The sequence below is a fragment of the Ambystoma mexicanum genome, chromosome 1q, assembly GCF_040938575.1.
Source record: "Ambystoma mexicanum isolate Mex_15411 chromosome 1q, UKY_AmexF1_1, whole genome shotgun sequence".
In the NCBI taxonomy this organism is placed as follows: Eukaryota; Metazoa; Chordata; class Amphibia; order Caudata; family Ambystomatidae; genus Ambystoma; species Ambystoma mexicanum.
Window position 1 is genome coordinate 1,340,728,296 of NC_090922.1, and position 23,662 is coordinate 1,340,751,957.

At 44.9% G+C, this 23,662-nt stretch overlaps 1 protein-coding gene across 1 annotated transcript in view; it reads left to right on the forward strand.

Annotated features, from left to right (window-relative positions):
• Positions 1 to 23,662, forward strand: part of NRDC (nardilysin convertase) — a 1,236,039-nt gene that overhangs the window by 154,392 nt on the left and 1,057,985 nt on the right. Inside the window, exons 7-8 of the mRNA XM_069642204.1 lie at positions 1,521 to 1,643; positions 16,523 to 16,580. Coding sequence (XP_069498305.1) covers positions 1,521 to 1,643; positions 16,523 to 16,580 — 181 coding nt within the window. The remainder of the gene's footprint in view (positions 1 to 1,520; positions 1,644 to 16,522; positions 16,581 to 23,662) is intronic.

Sequence of the window (23,662 nt, forward strand, 5' to 3'; positions counted from 1 at the left end):
GTGGAGTGCCCCAGGGATCTTGTGTTTCCCCTACCCTCTATAATATCTTCACTAAGCCCCTTTTCGATGATCTGGACTCTCTGGGTGTCACCTACACTAACTATGCAGATGACACTCAGATCCTCCTACCTCTTTCTGGTGATTACGTTAAAGATTTGGCCTTGGTGAACAAGATTTATCTCATCATCCAGGCAAGGATGGCAACCCACGGTCTATGCCTGAATGACGATAAGACAGAGATCATCATCATCCTGGGCACTTCGGCATCCCTTAATAAACTAAATTCTAACTATTCTACCTTCAATATTGATAATGACACTATCACGGTGGCTAAAGAGGTGAAGACACTGGGCTTTTACCTAGACTCTACTCTATCCCTCAAGTTATGCGGTGGCTTCATCCACAGCCTATACGTGCAAATTGATTAGCGCTAGCAAATCCTTTCTTTCAAATAGCAGTTGTATCACCTTGGCTCAAGCCCTGATTTTATTAAAATTGGACAGCTTTATTCATAGTTGCTAATAAACAAATCATCAAAAAGGTTCAGACACTGCAAAATAATGCTCTTAGAGCAGCATTAGGAATTACTAAACGAGAACACATCTCCGTGATTCGAAGAGCAAATAATTGGGTATCCACACTCGACAAAATTAAGTTGAAGGTCGCAACTCTAACCTATAAATGCTTGAATAATGCTGCACCTAGCTACTTGGCTGAAAGATTTAACAAGATGTCCATAACCAGGACTACTAGACTCTCTAACACTAGTCACCTTGCAATCCCTAGATTCAAGTTAGCAAGAATTGGGGGTTGTAGCATCCCTGTTAAGGCAGCCGAACTATGGAACTCATTACCACCTCCACTAAGAGTGATTCAGTCTGCCCATAACTTCCACAAGAGGACTATTAAATGGCTCAAAGAATCAGACCTTTAGCCTATACCAGACACTGGATTGCATTAGGACTGTAAATAATGATTGTAAATGACTGCCTCAAATTGTATAACTATGCTATGTACACTACTTGTTACCTGCTTGCCTTCTCGCCTGTGTTTATTGAACCGCTGTTTATTCTTTTACTTGCTACCCCTATCTTGTGTGTTCGAACTGACTACTTCTGTAATTTTATCATGTAACTAAGCTTTGAATTACCTTATGCTCTGCGCCCGGTTACCCCTGAGTCTGGTGCGCAATACAAATAATAAACAAATAAACTTGTCGCTAGAATGCAATGGTTGTGAGGTTTATCTGTAAACTTTTTTTCAGTAAATTGCAAGGTCGCTTTTTGCAATTTTAAAGTTTGGCTTGCAACTTTATGATCTTGCAAAGACTGACACTGGCAAAACACCATGGAGTGGTAGGCTAAACACTAAATCAACAACTAAATAATGAATGTCATTTTTACGCAGTGTTAAACAGCATTTGACAGTCCTGATTGTAGACATTATAGTGTGCTATTTTAACTCTATAAAATCTGCCATTATCATTCTGACAATTAACTTTCATTTTGTAACATCCACAGGAAATGCAGAGACTCTGAAACATGAACCAAAGGAAAAGAACATAGACACTTACAAGAGGCTGAGGCAGTTCTGGAAGACTCATTACTCTGCTCACTACATGACATTAGCAGTGCAATCAATAGGTACTCTTTAAAACAATTCAAAGTTGTTTACTTTATTGACCTAGTTAAATATATTTCATTATTTGACTTGTGTCTAAGCGTACATTGGTGTAATTAAGAAATTAATGTATGATTGAATTGGTAAGTAGACTTTTACAAGGCTGCTTGGCACATTCAATGTAACACATTACATAATGAAGTGACTGATTTAAAATTCACTCCTTAGTGATAAGTGTCTGTAAGCTGGAGAGAGGGATTCTTATTTGAGTACGACTCATTAGAACACTTTCTGGATATGTGAGCGTGAAGTAGATTTGCAAGGGGATTGCCGCCCCCTCTCCTCTAAAGGTTCACATGAGCGTGAAGTCCTGGCCCGATCTCTCCCTTGCTTGACTCAGATTGGCGGTGGTCTAGTCAAAGATCCGCCACTGGGTCTTCTCTAGTGTGGCGGGACTGGGAGACATACTGTTCTGAACTTTATTTGCAACACTATCTTGTGTAACTGGTGACCCTAGGGTGCTATTCCACAAGTTTTTTAACTGTATTTTCCAACTGCTTACTGGGTTTGCATCAACTGTTTTTCTACTTCTTCACTTTTACCACACACAGTTCTTGAAAGTGTTGCTTATGATTATGCTTACCCTGGCATACCTGTCTGTTAGGTAAAGTGTAGGGGTTCTGTTTAGAACCCCCAATTGTGGATGCATGTATTTGATAGTTGTAAGACCATGTTTACCTGAAGGTGTTATTGCTTAATGTGCATTTTAAAGACTTAATAAATAACAATAATTAGTGGCCTCCCAAAATCCACCCGCAAGGTTGATTTGGGAAAACCAGCTTAACAGCAGGGCAATTCCAATTCAAATGGGGCATTGCTTGACTTGCCACCCCAAGGGTCAATGTTGATCGTCCTGGTGAAAAGCACATATAACAAAGATAACAAACTGGCCGATTATGAGCTCGTGAATTCATAAGGTGCATTTACATCGCAACCTATGGTTGTGTTGTTAGGCTCCCGTTCCTGGCTTATTTGTTTTAATTCTTTTGCATATTTTGTTTGTATATATTTTAAGTTTGAGGAAGTGATGTGGGTCACACTGGATAACAAGGCTGAAGGATTATCTGACTTGCCTCTTACTCTTTATCGTTTAAATAGGTGTGGCAGCACTATGTGTATAGGGAAAGGTACCATATCAGGAGAGTCTTTTTTCCTAAATGTGTGGGATGGTTTTATTGAAATTGTTTTGCCACATGTATTTCACCCCGACTTAGAATGTGATTAGTTTTGGTGGGAGAGTTGGAGGACTAATATCAGGTCCAGTCAAATACTAGGATTGCTCCCATCCTTCAGTATGTCTGCTGTGTATAAGACAACTCCAGTGTGTGATTTGATTTTGCTTTTGGCAATGTGAGGCAGTTCAGAGTTGGCATAATCAACATTTGAGTTGATTGTAGGAGAAGCAAGATAATGATGTAATTTTTAGATATTGGTTTACGGTAGCTAGACCGCAATATCAATGTCACAATTACAACACAAATAACATATTTTTCCACTTGTGCATTGTTCAGAAAGATTTCTTTTAGGAAACTTTCACTCTATATTCTATGGATTCCAAAACATTTAGCGTTCATTTTTTAACCTGTCTTGACTTTTTATCGGGAAGTGAAGCCTTCAGATTCATGCCCTGGCCTTTTGTTTGTTTTGCCATGGGGAAACTGATCAGTCTGAGTTCTGGGAAACACTTTCCCTTTTTGTCTTTTTACTTTTGATATGTTTGGGTAACATTTTAACAGTGCACACAGCATCGTACAATGCAGTGCAGTGGAGCTACTTTTCTAACACCATAGACTTTTACACTGGCACTGGGGATTATTGGTTACTTTTATGTGACTAAAGACATGCTGGTGGCAGCAAATGCATTTTGACTAAACTCTTATGTCCCGTCCCCTTTCCTCCATCCTTGCGGGGTGTCCACAGACCTGGACAGCTTGTGCAGGCTTTCTTTTTTGGTGCTACGCGTGCTTCCCCGTTTTTTCTTTTCCATAATTTCACCACCCTTTGTCAGTCTCGGGAGGCTTCACAAGGTGCGCATCGTGCAACAGTTCCTTTCCAGCCTCTGACCCCCATGCACTCTGTCTAGAGTGCCCTAGGGACCGATCAACATTCGGATGTGTGTGTGGCATGTGGCATCCTCGTGCCACAGTCTTAAAGAAAAGTCCTTCTCATTGGAGGGAGATCTTCGATGCTTCACCTCCAACCCATCTCAAGGACTTTTGGTCAAGTCACCTGTTCTCCAAGGCATCCCTGAATGGAGACTGCTTTCTGGGGTTGCTGGCTGGCTGCCTTGGGGGGAGGGGGGGCTGGTTCACCCAAACCCTGTGACCCGTGGAAGGCCTTTGGCCATCCAGGCTACCGGCTCCCGTGCCGAGGGGCGCTCGTGGGCCTGCGTTGGAGGGCTTATTAGCTCTGTTACCTCACCCGGGTTAAAGGTGCCTTCGAGCTCTAGTTCCAGGCGCAAGTCTGCAGCGTAGTACTGCGCTACGACTACTAGTTCAATTCCGCGAGGGACAATTCAACTACCAGTCATCCGTCTGAGGCCTTGCAGCCTACCGGAGCCCACTCTGAGGTTGTGCAAAATATTCAGAGTCGAGTCATAGACAGTCCGCTGCAGGTCGAACCCCACACTGGAACCCAGGCCTTTGCCATTTCCATCAGGGCGTGGCGCAAGCCCACAAAATGGCAGACAAACACGCGCGGAGCCTGCATGCTCAACATCAATCTTAGACACAGACATCAGGCGGCTCACATTCTTCGGGACTCGGCTCCGGCCCACAGGCTTCAGGTAACTGGTCTCCCCAAGGTTATGTGTGTAGCAGCCAACCTTTTGGGAATCCCTCGCAGTCCCTAGTCGTGCTGATGTTCACAAAAAGCCCAGTGCGTTGTGAGGGCTGGGCACCCTCCTCTTCTTTCACCCCGACCCAGCAGCATGTGAGGATAGGTTCTTTTAGCTCTGCTTCTGTCTAATGCGATCGCAGCCGATGGCAGGATTCCTGAAAGAGCTCATCAAGGATGTGTTCCCTTAGATGTTGCCTCCCAGGCTGTTTCCTCTGGGGCCTACCCCTTTCCCACCAGGGATTCCGGTCCAGAAGCTGCTAGCGGTTCCACGGCTGCTTCAAGTGCCTGATCAGCTTCCTCAGATGCACCCCCTTCCTCCTCCGCCCCTGCCCCAGGCTCCTCTGGTGCTGGCTCATCCGCAGCTGGGTGCTGGCCATGGGGAGAGGCTCTCCAATGGCCCCTACCCAGGGACTGGCCGAATGTGTTGGGGTGCCGCAGCAAGAACAGGCTATACAAGAACCGGGGGTCCTAGCAGAGGTCCTGGCCATTCGAGCAACACGCTGTTTGATCTTTTGCTAATTTTGATCATGGGGAAACTGATCAGTCCATCTATCAGTAGTGGGAAACTGTTTCCCTTTTTACTTGTTTGGGTAACTTTTTTTTATTTAAAGATGTTTTTATTTGATTTTCATTCATTTTTAGCAAAAGAAGTACATGAACACAACTCTAAAACAGTTTCTGATGCTTTTTAATCTGCCTAGAATCACATGCTGTGCATATAATCCGACATCTAGTGGTAACCGCGGAATATTGCATGTCGTCTTTCGAGTATCGAAAGGGGACGTCGACATGGGCGTGCCTGTAACACTATCCCTAACGTGACGTGTAGTGTACCCAAAATCTCTCACGCGTCAAGGTCCCTCAAATTGTTTTTTCCGCCTAGCTAGCTGATTACCTTATGCGGAGCTCTTAACTGCAATACTGTTATATTTCCTGACCTCCGGTCACATTTATATTATCGTCCCCTTTTCGGCAATTGATTCCTGAACCACCGCCAAAGACTGCTAAGAACAGAACTTCGACGGCTGATGCTCCAGTTGGCGCTGCCGACCGCGTGGCTGGGCCTTCGCGCCGGCCTATACAGTAGGGATAATGAGGTCTGTTTTCTTTTCAAGAATGTCTTTCCTTCACCCCTCTTTGTCCCTTTGCTTTTATTGTCACTTTTAAATTCCTGAGCTATGGACATGACACCATTTAGATTTTGCCCTTCCAGTAAGGGAAAATTCCCATGGAAAGACCAGCACCGGCAGTGCAATAAGTGTCTTGCCCTCAATCACGACGAGGCGTCCTTTGAGGCCTGTAAGCTCCTACGTCCTAAGACTATTAAGCAGCGTCGGGTAAAGCGGTGGGCAGCCTATGCTATGTCGCAGGCCGAGGGTTGCTCCCCCGCCACCGAGTGCGATGAGGAGATGAGTGTAGACCAAGGCTCCACTTCGGACGCCATTGATCTTAAATTGGAGCGCTCTCGCTCCATGGCGTCCGGCCCCGCTAGGCACGACAAAAGTCCTGCTATGTGGAATGTACATCCCGGCGACTGGGACACACCCGATACTCGCAAAGTACTCAACCCCCGGGTCTGTCTCGACTGTTCAGTCGAAGCGCTCCAAGGCGCCAACTGGTACGTCTGATATTTCGGTGGTACCTGCCGATACGCGTGATGGACAGACCTCCCTGCAACCACGACAAAGGCATTCGTCCGGGCAGTCTAAGCGTAAGGGCGCCAGCACCAAAAGCCACAGGGACGTTGAGACGCCTCCGAAGAGAGCGCCAACGCTGCACAAAGCCCCGGTTGCGTCAAAATCTACGGCGTAACTGTCTACACAGTCCAAACACCTCCCTGTAACGCCAAACATCAGCAAGAGTATCGCTAAGATCGTTTCGGCGGTGAAACAAAAGGACAAGGCTAAGGACGCTTTGAAACGGCAGGAAGGGCGTAAAGATTACTCTGAGAGTTCTCTATCCTTATCTAAGACTCTAGGTGAGACATCTCGATTTTCTAGGGAGGAGGATCATCAGGAAGAGCCCTTTCCTCCTCTAGATTCTTCTGGGTCCTCATGGACCAGAGACAAGTTTGAGGGTTGCATGAACAGGCTGGAAAAGTTTGTAGAATTTTCTGAAAGGTTTTCCCTTAAAAGATCTGGTGAAGAGAGCCCTTTTACACCTATGGCGAAGTTCCAGAGGACTTAATGAAGAGGTTTTTGACCTTAATGATGGAGTTCCTATTGACCCATATCTACAGGATGATGATCTCTTTGATGATCCTGCTTTTCATCCTAATGATGACACCCAGGAATGGTGGCACAACCAGCCGGTAGATAACCCACCTTGGGCATCCCCTACCCCGAACCCTGACACCTTTATGTATGGACACAAACCCCCCCCCCCCCACCCACAACCTCCTCTCTCCTCTCCACCATTATGTCAGGCATCACCTGTTGATGACCAGATGGTGTTTAACACCATCTTAAAGAAAGCAGCTGAACACTTCCAAATTGCCACGCAGTAGACCGTGCAAGATTCTGATTTTGTTGAAGACATTTTAAAGGAGAAGCCTCCTGCCTGTCAGGCTATCCCGTAACTTTAATGTTAAAATAGGCATTGCTACTTCATTGTTAACGCCCTCACAAGCCAGGGATGTTAATCCACAGGTGGAAAAGCTTTTTTGCCTTTCCCCTACTGACCCCCTCTACATTAGGTGGCATGACACCCCGGATTCTCTGTTGGTCACAACAACAAGGAAAAGGGCAGGTGTCCCCTTGTCCGCAGGCGAGGCACCGCCTGACAAAGAATGCAAGAAGTTGTACGTGCTGGGAAAGAGAATCACTACTGCTGCAGCATACCCCACCCGCATAGCCAACACTATGCTGTTGGCCAGCTACTCGGATGTTCAATGGAACCTGCTGCAGGAGGACCTAAAGGAGGTCCCTGAACCAGGGCGTACTCGCCTGCTTACGATTTGTATTTGAGGGTAAGCAGGTGAACCACAACATTCACAAAAATACTTTAGACGCTGCTGAGACAGCGGGAAGGACTTTATCCCAGGGTCCCTGCTAAAAAGTCACTCTGGGTTCAAGCCACAGACCCAGGCATCCTTTATCAACAAGCCGGTGGAGGTCTCCAACTTGTTCGGCAAGGCAGTTGATGAGGCGCTGGAAACAGCAAAAAAGGAACTTGAGACTTTTGAAGACTTTGAACTAAATTACTCAAAGATCCTTTCAACAGATCGGGGTAGGCTCTCGCCGCTCCTTTCGTGGGCAGTCTTACTCTCACTCACCTCACAACCAATATGGTTCCTGGAACAATTGGTCCTCAGGACAGGGGTCTACCTACACTACACCGTATCGACCTAGGGGACAACGCCGTGGGAAAGGAAGGGGTCGTAATTCCACCCACAGAGGCTCCCCGGCCTCCAGTTAGAAATGACTTTCAGATCCGGGTCCCCTCACATACCTCCCCGGTCGGGGGACGTCTAACATCATTCCTGCACGCATGGGAAGGGATTACAACAGATCAGTGGGTGCGCAATACCGTCACCCACGATTACTGCATAGAGTTCATCCGACCACCTCGACTCAGACCTCTGAGATCAAGATGGCATACACCAGAACACCTGGGGACCCTGCTGCAAGAGGTCGAGATCCTGCAGTAAAAGGGCACTATCAAAGTCGTCCCTCTTCTACAGGTAAACAAGGGTATTTATTCAGTGTACTTCCTTGTACCTAAAAAGGATCTCAAAATGCACCATGTGCTAACTTGCGCCCAGTGAACAAATATGTCATGCCTCAGACGTTTTTTTGTATGGTCACACTGCAAGAGGTAATTCCTCTGCTAATGCAGGGGGATTACATGGCAACATTGGACATGAAAGATGCATACTTTCATATTTCAATGTTGCAGGCACACAGAAAATATCTAAGGTACATGATAGAGGACAAGCACTGCCAGTTCAAGGTCCTTAACTTCGGCATTGCCTCAGCCCAAAGGGTGTTTACAAAAGTACTAGCAGTGACAGCCGCACACCTGCGCATGCAGTCCATCCCAGTTTATCCTTACCTCGACGACTGGCTCATTACAGGGGATTCCTGCGGAACATGCCTGTCGAATACCCAAAAGACGATAGACCTTATTCAGTCTAGGATTCTCAATAAATGAGAAGAAGTCCAGCCTAGACCCCAGCCAAATTGAGCAGTTTCTGGGGGGCCCTAATTCGGACAGAAGACGACCTTGTCTTCCCCTTCAACGAGAGGATACAAAACATGCCGTTTCAGATCCCTTAGTATGTAGTCCTCGGGCCCGTTTGCGCATGCGTCCCATGCAAGAGTGGCTCAACAGCCAGTGGTGTCAAGCCAGCGGAAAATGGGACGATCTAGTTGTTGTCTTGGCAGCCATCGTTCTCACTCTCTGCACTGGTGGTCGAGGGAAAACCTCTTGAAGGGGAAAACCTTCACCATCCCCGCAGTAAAAGCCACTCTCACGACGGACACATCTCTCACGGGGTTGGGCACTCGCCTCCTACGGCAGATGGCGCACAGCGTTTGGTCCCCAGCAGTAGCGTCCAACCACATAAACCTGTTGTAGCTGTTAGCGGTATACGAAGCACTGAAGGTCCTTCAGACATAGTTTCAGGGGAAGACGGTCCTGATACTCACAGACAGCACCACTCTCCAGGGCTATCTATCCAAAACTGTCCCAGAACATTTGGAAATGGGCTCTCAAAAACAAGATGTTCCTGTTGTTGTCTCAACATGTTCCAGGTAGACTCAATCTTCTGGCAGACGTGTTCAGCAGAGACTTCCCACTGCCCTTAAAGTCCGAATGGCGACTGCACGAAGACATAGTCTCCAATGTTTTTGCAGAATGGTGCTTCCCAGCGATTGACACTCTGGAGAACGCACAATGCCAAGATTACGCCTCCAGGTACCTTCGGAACAGTCTCTGGATAACATGGTCCGGGAAATTTGTTTTCGCTCCCCTAAGCGCCCCCCCGACTCCCCCACTCATCAAGATAGTGCACAAGATGCACAAGGAACCAGTCACCATGATATTGGTGGCCCCGATGTGGGCCCGCCAACCCTGGTCTCCCATCTGATGGAGATGTCTCTCTCTCCTCCGATGAAACAGCCTTGCCCATTCACCATGTTATCTCAGGACAAGGGGGAAACACTTCATCCATGCCCGCAACTCTGAACTTAGCGTCCTGGCTCCTGAAGTCCTAGAGTTCGGGCACCTCCAACTTCCCCAGAGAGATGTATGGACATACTTAGGGAAGCAAGAAAACCTAACACCCGACATTGCTACTCCAATAAATGGAAGCGCTTCTTCATCTGGTGCAATTCCAAGAGACAGCTCACCTACCCATATTGTGTTTACCTGACTCGCTTACGAGACTCGGGCCTGGTTTTTCATTCGCTGAAGGTTCTTAGCTGCACTCTCAGCCTACACTGCATCCCAACAAAAGGTGTTGTGGTGGAAGATACCAGTTATCAAGGCTTTCATGGAAGGGGTTAAAAGGATCCCCCCCACCATTTCTAACCCGGCTCGCGGATGGGACCTAAATGTGGTATTGACTAGACTTAATGGGTCTCCTTTTGAGCCTATGCATAAAGCAAGTCTCAAAGCTCTTACCTACAAGACCGCCTTCCTAGTGGCAGTCAGTGAATTACAGGCCCTTTCAGTTCCAGACCCTTTTGTTGCAATTTACAGAGATAAGGTGGTTCTGTGCACTCACCCGCAATTTGCGCCCACATTTATTTCCATTTTATATATGAACCAATCTATAGAACTGCCACCTTTCTTACTGAACCCCACTAACGTGGCCGAATGAAGCCTACACACACTAGATGTGTGCAGGGCAGTCATGTATTATCTGGAAAGAACTAAACCACTAAGAAAGACGAACCAGTTTTTTGTTTCAGTGGCTTCTGGTAGAGAAGGGGATCCTGTCTCTAAATCGGCAATTGCATCACACTCTGCTATACTGTTACTAAAAGAGAACTCCCATTCAAGCCTGAAGAACACTCTACTCGAGGCACTCGGGCTTCCATAGCATTCATTGCAAATGTTCCCCATGAGTCCATTTGCAAAGCTGCAACCTGGGATTCTGTGCACACCTTTATACAACACTGTTGCCTAGACACTCATTCTAGGTCTGATTCTCAGGTGGGGCAAGCAGTACTTAGACATCTTTTCACTACTTTTCCTTCTCCCATCCCACCTCCAACTCGGGGTACTGCTCGCTAGTCTATGCACAGTATGTGATTCCAAGCAGATTAACAAGCATCAGAAGACATGCATTACTTACTCTTATAGAATTTCTGATGGTTGTATCTGCTTAGGTTCGCATGCGCCCACCCTTCCTCCCTGCTCGGATGGAAGGAACATAGACATCTTACTACTATTCTCGCTTTTCTGTACTCACTCACGATAGTCGTAAGGCTCCCTCACGGCAGAAAAAATGCAATGGGAGGGACCTCGATGTGTGAGGGATTTTGGGTACTCTACACGTTAGGGATAGTGTTACAGGCAAGCCCATGTCGACGTCCCCTTTTGATCCTCGAAAGACAAGATGCAATACTCTGCGGTTACCACTAGTGTCGGACTATATGCACAGCATGTGAATCTAAGCGGATACAATCATCAGGAATGCTATTATGGTAAGTCGTGCATATCACACCCTCCCACCCACCCTCGTCGCTCCCACCCTACCCTCCCTCTGATCCTGTTGGCTGTAGTGCTATGGATTTTACCTTATTACTAATATCCGGAGAGTGTGCGGTCACTACCCTTTTCTGAAGTCGTCATTTAAGGTGTCCATCACCTCTACTCAGTCTGTTTCAAACTTGGATTGGATACCCTGAAGGAGTACGTCATCCATTCCATTGCAATGTACTGTATACTTTCGTTAGCCAGTCCTGTTCTGCTGGGGGGGTCTTTAGCCTTCCACTTCTGCGCTATGACCAGAAGTGCTGCCAGCGAGAGGATTGCGTAGGCCTTTTTGGTTGGTTTGTGGAATCAGAAAAAAAACAATATTACGGCTGTTACACCAAGCAAAGGAAAGTATACCGACACAGGCTTGTAAAAATTCCCAGAATCTTTATTACAAAACTGAACAGTATTCAACACAGTACACAAATAGCTATTTGGCCGTCAATACATCAGAGACCACCAGCAGGGTTCAATGTGAGCAGTGAACAGAATTTCCTAGCTGGACATCGACGCATTTATACAATTTGTAAAATGATGTCCAGCCCTCTTACAGGTTAATCATATTCTGGGCTAGGGTCGCGCCAGGTTCACTTACCTAATTTACATATCTCGCACATGCGGTTTACTTTTGAATACATTTACTAACACACTCCATTATTCTTTAATTTAACATTTACACTCTTTACATGCTGGTTTAATACAGACCAAACAAATGTTTCACCTATTATATTTGGATAGCATTACTGTACTTGTATACTTATAGTTTAACATTGCTAATTCAAGTAATCCCCTGTAGGGCAGACATCCAGTTGTGCTGAAGAGAACAGACCTGGCATCAAAAAGCTTCCCATCTAAATATCAAGCCCAGCGTAAAATAGGATGAAGTTTGTATGAAGTCGAGCGCTGAAACCTAACACGTGGTGAGATCCAAAATGGATGGCAGTCACTCAAAGATGAGCGTAGCCCATTCAGCATCTACACCGAGGCACAAAATAGATGAGTTGCTTGAAATAGACTTCTGAACACTCGACTCATTCTACTTATTCTGAAGTGACCTCTGCATCTGAGGCATCTGGACTACCTTTAACACAACCAAGGCACGTCTGTCTGCCAGTCAGTCCATAAGTGAGAAATTATTTTTCATTCTATGGGTTTGGACTTTTATAGATGTATAATTTCTGTACTTTGATTGGTTAGTCTGTCGCTGTAGTCTCATCTCAGCACATCCTATAATGTGCGTTAAACAGATTTGACAGGGTGGTTGTCATTGGAACGATTACGTAAGCTGGCTGACAAAAATGCCAGAATGGATGTCTGTAAGGCAGGCATGGTATCACAGGTATGATACTGACACAAGAGCTACACGTTTCAAACCCTTGCCCTAATGCTATGATGGGAGTAGTCTCTACCATCAAATAATAAAGAAAACAGTTCCAGTTTGTCTGTCAAATCAAAATGGCTTATACTAATAAAACATAATGCCTGCCCAATCTCTTATACAATAATTGTGTAAAGAGGAAAGTGGATGCAAAGGAACCCAGTGGGTTTGCCTTCGCCTCGGAAGATCTGCTCCTTCTTGTGTCTCACCTTGCTCAGTGTTTCTCCATTTCCTGTCTTTTTATCTGTGTGGGGGCAGCTGATGGGTATCAGATGTGTGTGATAAGGTCAAGTGCCTGACTTTGCCTCACCTTATCGGGATATGTCCAATGAGATATGCAAGTGTTAGCCTCTTTACTCTCAGTCCTCCTATTCCTGTGCCCAGTGTTTGTTTACAAAGGGGGATTTGGAGGGGGTTGGAATGTCGGAGAATCCTATGAAGTGGGATGGGGTATGGGAATGGAAAAGGGGGATACTGTGTCTCACCATCGGCTGCCTCACTCCCACTCCCCGGAGATCCCCCACCCAGGTGATTCTCCCGCACCGGTCCAACCCCAGGATCTGGCTCCAAAGGCGATGGCCGTGCCCTGGCCACGAGCGAGAGATACCGAGGGACCAGTGAGAGAGACACCCTTTGGTTTCTCACAGTACGCGTAAATTGCACCCTTTATATATTTTTTTTTTATTGGTTTCAAGCAAACATAAAGAAAGCACAAAGAAACTTTAACACATAAATCCTCCCCTTCCAACAGGGGACCACTAGAGATCAAACAAATCCCTTAATACGAAGACAGAAACAGACATCATATCCCTGTATCACTTGGGAAATAGTAAAAAAAAATAAAATGGAGAAGAAAAACAGACACACAAAAATCACTAAAAGTGAAACCGCAAAATAAATCCATTCTTTTTCTGGCTCGATTTCCAAGCCCCTAAGGGAATCCAAGTTAAAGATTACACTCTAAATACATACCACTCCCAAGCTTCCTCCCTTCTTCGATGGATACACAGATTACACGTTTCCCTAGTGAAGTTCATCCTCTCTGAAGATTCTCTCCACAAACTTCATTGCGGCAAGAACCACGCCCACCCTCTCTCCTATTAAAACAAATTTCTACCATTCCTCCATAGTCAGTGTTTCTGATTTTGTCAAATATTCTCCCAAGTATAGCGTGCATAGGTCAGCCAACGTAGGACACCTTACCATCAAATGCTATAGGGGACTCCCCATGTACTGGGTCTGGGTCTTTACAGAATCGACAGGTGGCATTTTCCGCCGCTATTTGGTGTCTTCTCAATAAGATCTCTTTTATCCGGCATCTTAACAATAGGACTCTATATCTGGGGGAAGAACATTCCTGCAAATAGCTTGGCAGGTCATTGCAGGCTTTTTTTTCTATCCATAACCCAGGACTGGCTTTTTCCAAAAAGTCCTTGATTATAACCTGTCTTTGATCAAGACGGAACCCATTCCCGATCAAGGACTTTTTGGCACAACTTATCGCTGATCAAGGTACAACTTATTTCCGATCAAGCTATATGTGATTTGATCATCCTGTCCGCTGAATATGACATATTTATAGGCAGACCTGTGCCCTCTAGGCCCTCCCACCTATCTATGGGAGCTTCTATGCCTCCTTTCGTGCATATTCGCATTATAATTCACTGAAGCACCAGCACTGTTAACAAAACAGGCCGGTATACTTCCTGCCCAAGGTGTCTGGCTGCACTCGGTAAGCAGGAGTTCCTCTTGGAAAATGTGAGTTAATACATAGTGTACCACAATTACTGTTGCATGGAGATGGTTTTACGGCACCAATGACCTGGAGAGTCAAATGTAGCTTCTCGTAACTATTGGCCTCAAGCTAACAATTTTTTTCTAGGCTACATTACCTAAACGACCCTGAGCTGTTGAGATCCCTGCAATAAATTGAAGTTTCTAGAAAGGCTGATATTGTGCACCAAGCAATTTGTCTTACATTCAACCACCCCCTGGATAGTCGGGCCTTCTGGTGAGCCTAAAAGTTCAATTTTGAAACTGCTGAGCCTGGTTTGTTTTTGTTTCTAAATCCAACTAGCTGCAGTATGGTAAACCAAGGTTTGTTTATTTAAATATATAGCCATATGCTGTTTCCAGGCACAACTGTGCCGTCTAAGACCATCTCTTGTCTCTTTGCTCTTTCTGACCAACTTGGTCCTCTGGAAGCTCCCTATCTTTATTATCTAAGGGGTCCTCGCCTTCTCCCTCCTTCCGATAATGGTCCAATAATATCCTCTCTTATGAATGTGTCTCTCTTGCTGATTCATTTCCATGGTATCTGTGTGAAAAGTCTGCAGCCGAAATGCCAGAGTCCAAAAAGTGCAAAGCTGACATCTCTGCAATTCCAAAATCTTGCATGCTCTTTTTATTTGTACATTTGTCCCCCGCTTTTCAAGTAATGAAAGCGGGGTAAACCCCTGCAACCCCAGAAGCCTATAATGCTGAACTAGGGGAGTGCGGGACACCCTTGCAACCCTTGCTCCCCATTTTCGGCATTATCTGATTCGACATTTTCCACTATGCCAAATGCGCACAAAATGAGCACGCATCATTTTTTTGGGGCATTTTCTGCCACTCCCATTTCCAGTATCTTGTTAAGACTGTCCTCTGATGGTGTATTTATGTCTTACTACTGTAATCCTCCCTTGCCTCCAAGTTCTGCTGTTCTTCTCCACAACGGTGCTCTTCCTACCCCATCCCCAGATCTGCACTCTCCGCCTTCTCTCCAAAACAAAGAGTTCCACTTAAAAGCCTCTTTCCTGTTTCCGTTGATGCCTCCCCTTCTTTTTCTCCTGGTCAGTAGCTCTTTACTCCTTCTCCCAGATGGTATCTACCTCATCCTCTCTAACAATATCTTCCTTCTTCCTGTCTGACTTCATATTTCATCCAAGTTCCCTCACACTCTCTGTAGATTGTATCAATCCTCCAACCTCCCCCTATTTCACTTTCTCTGATCGTTTGCCTCCTGTGCTCTCCAACAAAAGTTCTTTCTTCAAGATTTAGCCACAGAAATCTCACACTTTCTATCAACCCAGATAAATCTCTCTTCTCTATATACAAAATCTCCACACGCCTCTTACCACACCTCACATCAGGCTCTCCTGCCCCATTTCCACCTTTTGGGATCTCTGCATTCAAGGTTTCCACACTTGAAGTTTTCCAGGTTCTGTTCTCTTCCTTCCAGCTCTCCTAAGGGCTAATGCAGCTTAGCTGGGTTGGTTGCTTTTAAAGACTGCTGTCTCTTCCACTTTGGTGATGCTGGGGGATATTGATTGCACCCGGGCTGCTTCGGCTGGGCTGCTAGTCGAAGGCCAATCTCCAATGCCTGCTTTCTTTCCCAGCATGTGAAGTAATGGTCCAGGGATCTTCTGATAAATGCGTTAGTTGTGGATGTATTCAGAACTCCTTCTCTGCAGGGCATTTGCAATTTTCTAACTCTGGCATCGTTCAAAAAAGAGGGAACACTGTTACGTTTGCCTTCGTTTGCCTGTGCTCAATGAGGATGTTTTGCTTCATCCGAGTACAATTTTTATATCTGCAAGACTTCTACAGCCCATGCGGGTATAAGGCAAAATGTTTTAATCAGCATTGATGCAGAAGGAAAGAATATATTTGCTTCTTCGTGAGGTATTTTGATTGTGAGTTTTATTTTTAAAGCGACAACCTCTTTCCTTATGCAAGGTATTTGGATCTGGCTGCAGAGAGCTTAAGGGGTCTCTCCCCGGGTTCCCTCTGTCTATGGAAGATCTGTTGGGCCTGACTGTCTCTTGCCAAGGGGGCATACGACTTTGTCACAATGTTTTATTTGGACACAGTCTATGTTTATTTCTGTGCCATAATTTGGAACCATCAGTTTGATTGTATTTCTGTCTTCTCCCTCAGAGACCCTGGATAACTTGGAAGAATGGGTTCGAGAAATCTTCTCAATGATTCCAAATAAGTAAGTAATTCTGCATTCCCGTTTAAGCAATGAAACAAACTTAGTGTGGTGGTACATGCATGTTATGGAGAGTGAGTGGAGCGGAATAGAGGTGAGGATATGAGGTACCTGCAGAGGGGCAGAATTGAATGGAAGTTGGTTGGATGGGAATGGAGGAATGTACATGGACTGAGAGAAAAGCAGGAATGTACATGACTGGCGAGAACCCGATCGAAAGTCATGCACCGAATGTACCCCTCTTTATCCATCTTTAATGGTCATTCAGTATGTTAAAGTTTGGAAATTCATTTGTTCAGTTTTGTCAGTGTACCTATGGCTCTGTGCTTCTCCCTAGAGGCTGTCTTTTTAGTGTCATAATGTTGGGAGGTATGACTTGGAAAGTTGGGGGACTAGGAGTCGGAAAGAAAAAAAACTTTGAAAGTAGAGAAAAGTAAGGAAAAAAGGAGTAGGAGGTATCAAGAGAAAGTGTGCAAAAGAGAAAGGTCAGTCGGAGCAGAAAGAAGGAGGGTCTGGTTTCTAGTGTTGACTACAGGCGGGATTAGATTATGACTATTACATGTGTTGCAAAATGGCATTAATAGACAGAACGTCCAGAGTTGTCGCTCAGATTTGAGCTGCCTCAGTTTTTTCTTTTTTACTGAACTAGTTAAACATTTTTACTTAGTTAGTATAACGTAAGGCCTCACTGGGGACACAAGACTGAGAAGTGTCCCCTAAGCGACCCCAGTATCCACTTTGTTTTCTAGCTAAGTTATGTGTCTGCACCACTGAATGATGGTCTGATACTATAGTACATTGCACTATTGTCGTGTAATCTGTGTAGATTATACCCACCTGATGCAAACCTGCCCACTTCTGTTGATCTAATTAAAATCCATCCAGAGCTACCCAGGTTGCAATAGTCTGCAGAGAATGTGGCCAATTAGATTTGAAGATTAGATGTTTAGAGAAAGTATCTGCTTCTAAGCAAAGTGCTCTTCATCCCCATACCCCGTATAAACATTCACTATAACAGTTTTCAGTACGTTTCTTTTTTCTGCAGAAGTCTAGTTTGGTCTAATTCCTATACACTAGCAGACTTGCAGGATTTTTCATTTAAGATTTCTAAGCAATGTTGGCATTTAGAAAAATAAGGCACCATGAGTATGTAACTGACACTTTCATTTGGAAAAGAAAACCACGTTAAAATGTGTATTGTATGTTATGTAAAAGATATAGTCAATTATAAATACACCTTTCTTCAACCTTCAGTTTTATTGATTTCTCAGGCTTCAAATGCCCCATTATTTTCCTTCTGGTCCTGAAAAATCTGACATCTCTGTTCTCTTGCATATACTATGCTAAAAGTAACAGTCCTTGCACAGTTAAAATAATGAGTTACTTTTTATAGGCTCTGTATATATAACCGAACAGTTGCAAAATATAATGAAAATATCAGTTTGTTCATTTCTGAGAGGAAGCAAACCTGAAAATCAAAGGTCCATTTTGAATATTCAGTGAAGTTTAACTTGATTTGCAGTGCCTGGTGTGCATTTCAGCAACTGACATCAGCATCTTTCATGTGCCTGCAACCCCATCTCGCCCTCGCCCTTGTTCTCACTCACCCCCTCTGGCCCTTGCTCCCCCCCTCTCCTCCTCTGGCCCTTGCTCTCGCCCCTGCCCGTGTCCTCGCCAGCCCTTGCTTTCGCCTGTGTCCTCTCCTGCCCTTGTCCTCGCCCTTGTCGGTGGCTGGTTGGCTTTTGCCGCTGTCGAATTCATATCATGTAGTTGACGCATTCCCATTTCTACAGTTTGTTGAAACTCGGAAGCCGTATTTTACAAAACTAGAGAACGTTTAAAAGGTTTGCAACACTCTATTCAATCTTTGTTTTTTAGTAAACCAAAAGATTTACAACCTTTCTCCTGTCAAAGATTCCATTCCTGGATAATTCTCAATACTGCAATAAGGATGGATTTCCCTCCCCCCAGAGATCATGTTTGCTTCTGTTCCAAGGGTCAAACCTAATTCAAGCCATATGGTTGCCACGAAATCTGAATCTCAAAATCAGAGTGGTAAAATGTCAACCTTCAAGGCCATTGCGCCAACACAAATGGCATTGGCAGAAGATGCTGTACATTTCTCTGCAATTGTTACGTGCCCTTGTTTGGTAGCATCAGAAAGTGCACCCATTTCAGTTTTAACGTTTGTGAGTTTGGATGGGGAGCGTTTTTGCACTAGTCTGTATGTGCACTTCCTGTGGACAGAACATGAGAAAAAGGTGTATATAAATTTGCTGGAGCTGAAGCCCATGTGTTCATCCATGAAGGCTTTTTTCCTGTTCAGTGAAATGGGAGTGGAAGGTGGAGTCGGGTATTTCAGATTCACATAGACAGATCCACAGCAATGTTCTAGCATGCTGGGAGTAGTTTCACATAGTTACTCCAGAGCATTTATGGGGCTTTATGAAGTCCCTTGGTAAGGTAATATCTATTTATCAGGGCGATGGTGTGGAGACTCCTTCATAGGTGCTTTAATGTCCGGGTGAGATCGTCCTCCAGTGGCACCAAGCTGCACCGAGTGCAACCTTGAGGCCTCTGAAGTTCCCACTGGTACTCATGCCAGTGAACCAGCAGGATCTCATACAGGGGTACGCAACAAGAGCTAGTCTTAGACTGCTACCGACCAACTGTTGAGGATCCATCATTGTGTTGGTCAAAGTCTTATCGGGCTGCATCACGTGGGCCCTGTGCCTCACAGCTCTTACTCCACACTGACTGCCACAAGTACTGGGGCTTGCCCATGGGAGTAAATCCTTAGAGGGTCATTGGAATTAAGAACATTCAGAAGCTCTTTTCTGCAACACATACAGCTGTTCACAAAATGGCGGATTGTTAAGATCTATGTAGTACATTTTTTGACTGACTCTGCATCAGCATCGTCATCCCCACAGGGGTGGCCATTAGAAGAATGCTGCATTAGAACTCCTGCTCTGTGGTGCCTTTGCAGTTACCTCTGACTGTATCATAGGGTCCTTTACACCCAGAGTGGATTGGTCTCTGACTTTAACACAGACTTTATCCACCCTATATTGGCTGGGTAGCTCAGGTACGCAGAGCCATGGTCAGGTGAACAGTGCTGCATCCCAGGCAGCATGTGAGGACCACTTTTTTGTTAGAAGGCGATTAAATGTGTCTGAAATCTATTTTGCTTTATTTTATAGGGCCGATCAAAGAGCTGCTCCCACACCCTCAAACGGTGGCCTCTTTGTTGCCATCTCTGCCTTCCCCAGTGCAGTCCCTTTATCTGCTCAGTGAGTGAGCCAGTTCAGTCGCAGCCTGTAGATATGCTGGTTGACCTACAACTAGTGGATTTGTTACCAGATTCTGGTGAGGCCCCTGAGCCATCAGATAAGTCTAATTTCTGGGAGGATGCCCCACAGGATCCAGTTGAGGGAAAAGTTTAAATTCCTTGCTCTGCTCGAGCAGCCTATGAGAGGCTTGGTGTTGTGGCTGCATTTCTGGTGCAGTCAATCCCAGTGAATCAGGAATTTTGGCAGGAGTACTGGTGCTTGAATCCTGTCACAGAAGGATGTTTTGGCAGAGACCTGTGAAATTCAGAGCATACTCTGCTCAGATGAGCAAGAAGCTAGAGGTGAGCTATAGGCAACCACCTCTGGATGTTGGTAATCTTTCAGCACACCCCAATCCTTCATTGAATGGCTACCACCTCACTATTACTTAAGGATACTGCTTCTGGGCGGCATCCTCCAACATTCTAGGATAGGTAAGAAACTTTATGCTGATTAAGATTTGTAGCTGTGGCAGGCCATGTTAGTGCTTTACTGGTGGCAGCTAACCTTCACATTTGGCAAGAGTTTGTGGATTTTCAAGCAGACGTTCTGCAGTACGAGCAGGTGTCCCTCAAAGCTGCACGAGGTATGTGCGTTGAGAGACATAAGAGGGGAACAGTGTGGCTAACATCCTCCAGATTGGCTCATGAAACCCAGGAATAAAACTTAGACTTCCCTTTCAAGGCGTTGAGCTATTCCAGAGCTCAGTACATGAGTACATTGCTCTCACAGCAAAGTCGTTGGCTTTTCTTACAAGTCTCCTCAGCAGCAATCCCAATCAACCTCAGGGAGGCAGGATTTTAGGTCATGGACATCAAGGATCTAGAGGTTTCATCGCGAGGAAACCAAGGCAATCCTTTTATTCCCCAAGCAATACTGTGTGTGTGGAACTAAGACCTAATCCAAAGGGATTCTTCCATCGACACTTCAGTGACTTCCCAGGTGGAAGAGAACTTATAATAAGGGTGGCGTCTGTGTCCACTAATCTCCATTTTGGGACAGGATCGTGGAGATTGCAGCAGGGCTGTTAAGAATATCGGAGAATTGCTAGGTTAGGTTAATTGTCTCCAGTTGGTAAAGGCTATGCTGGCCAGCCCTAGCTTCCCTCCCTCTGCTCCTATCAGAAAGGTCTCATCTTTGCTCCTACTGAAGTACAGAGGCTAGTGGACATAACCCTGTTTCCAGGGTTTCTACTCCAGGCTGTTAACTGTGCCAAAAAAGAACCAGGCATGCAGATCTGGATCTGTCTTCCCTCCATACCTTACTTTGTGTAGAGAATTAGAAGATGACCACTTCAGCTCAAATTCTCTCCTGAGACTCAACCTCTGATTGCTTATGCACAGTGGGTCTGAAGGATACTTATTTGCATGTTTCCATCTGGCCCTGCAAAGAAGTGTCTCGGCCTCTCTACAGGAGATGCACACTTCTAGTAGAGGGTCTTTCCCATTGTTCTTAATGCTGATCGAAGGGTTTTCACAAAACGCATGTCTGTGATCATGGCTCATCTTTCTCTAAAGGTATCTGGATGACTGGCATTTTCAGGCTGCTTCAGCAGACAATGCTCCAGTTGTGACCTCGAAATTGGGCCTACCTGTCAACCAGGCGAAATCTCATAGTTCCCACTCAGCACATTCACTTCATTGGTTTTAATGAGACCCCAGCAAAGCCTTGATCCCAACATCGGAATGATTGAGGGACATCAGGAAGACTGTTCAACTGTTTCTGAGCAAGAGTCTCCTTTCAGCTGGCTTTTTCTAGAGGCTCCTGTGCCTTACAGCATCCTGCATCTGGTAGAGTCATGGAATTAAGCTCAGGATGAGAAGTCAAATAGAATTGTAGTTCCCCAGTTTCTATACCCAGACTTAATTTGGTTTCACGCTCGAGAGTATCTCATGAAGTTGAGAAAGAACCGAGCAGAGAAAGACTGGTGACCCTAGCGCTTATGCAGATATTATACAAATCAATTGTACATTAAATTGAATTATTGTTCTCCACAAATTGCAGCAGGTGAATGCCAAAATTTCTATCTAGGGTTTACTGCTCAAACCCTACCAACAGGTAACTTCTACAACCAAGAATACATTCACACTGCGCGTGTGTCAGAATATTTTGTAATAATGCTAAATTACATATATATGGTTGAAAGCTAGGGCAGCCTGACACATGTTTCGAGCCACTGCTCTTCTGAGACTGCATTTGTCAATAGCATATTTTCAATTATACACCAATACACCTATAAATGAAAAACCCTAAAAAAAACAAGGGTTACCAATCATCCATTCAAATCATCATAGCATTTTGTCAAACATTTTCCACACATGTTGTAATTTAACAATAATTATAGTGCAATTTAGCACAAATAACATAAGGTTACCTGGTTCATGGAAGAACCCACCTTTTCCCCCCACAAAATAAATACAATTGGCACCTCGAAACCAGAATTGTGAGTTTTGGATCATTGGGCAATTATGTTGAATCTTTCATCAATTGCAATTGTAAATTTGTGGTCTACTGTATTATCTGTGTATGTGGCTACCATTATCTTGGAAGCACCATTAGGCCTTTGAAAATTAGAATTCGTGAACATCTTTCTACCATTGCTAACCTTCATGTAAAGTACCCTCTAGCCACTCTCTGGCAAAATACCTATCAAATGGAGAATAAGAAGGATATAAGATTCGTAGAGATGGCTAAAGTCACACTACCACAAAGAGGGGGTAATTTAGAATTGAAAATTTAGAATTGAAATTGAGGCAGTTGGAAGCAAGGCTAATTTGTCAATACAGAAAAGTTAATATGGGTCTAAATACGGACCATGAATTGGCTGTATTTTCATAAATGGGATTGAGACAGCCTACATTTTTGTTTAACCATCAATGATCATGATATAAAATGGGTGAACCTATGTCATAAGTTTCACTGAGGGTGCTGTGTAACACACATGAAACAGTGATGCCTATGGAGTTATCTAAAACTCCATAATCAAAGAACACAAATGTAAAACGCACATCAAAATACATGAAAGAGTGGGGGAAATAAAGGCTTACACACTTTCCAGGAAAAAAAATCAAGTCCTCAAAATCCAGCAAAGTTGCAATGGGTCTCTAAGGTGAAGGGAATTAGCACATTTATGAGAATTCTCCCTAACGCTCACCAATGTGTCTCCCCAAACCTCCATCGCCTTTCCAGGTTCCAGTTTGGGACCATAATCTGGTACTAAAATGTCTGTGTGCACCTTTTGAATCTTTACAGTCATGTCCGTTAAAGTTGTTAACATTTAAAACCATTCTCTTGGTAGCATTAACTTCAGCCCATAGAGTGAGTGAATTGCCTGCACTATCATCCAAGCCACCCTTTACTATCTCCCACAAGGATAGGGTTGTTCTGAGGGTTAAGCCTTCATTTTTACCCCAAATCATTTCTGATTTTCATGTAGGGCAGAAAATTGTATTGCCCACTTTCTATCCTCCACCTCATCCTGGCAAAGAGGAGAGATTACATAGATTGGATCCACGCAGAGCTCTGAGCTGTGAGCTTTTACATATCAAGACCATCCAAACTTCGTATTGACGATCAGCTTTTTATAGGGTATACAAGTCACAAACTGGGTCAGGCTTTGACAAAACAGACCTTATCCAGGTGGATCATTCTGGCAATTTCGGAATGCTACAGGCTGGCGGGCAAGGATCCTCCCGAAGGATTAAGGGCCCATTCCACCAGGGGCTTGGCTATCTCCTATAGCCCTGCAAAGGG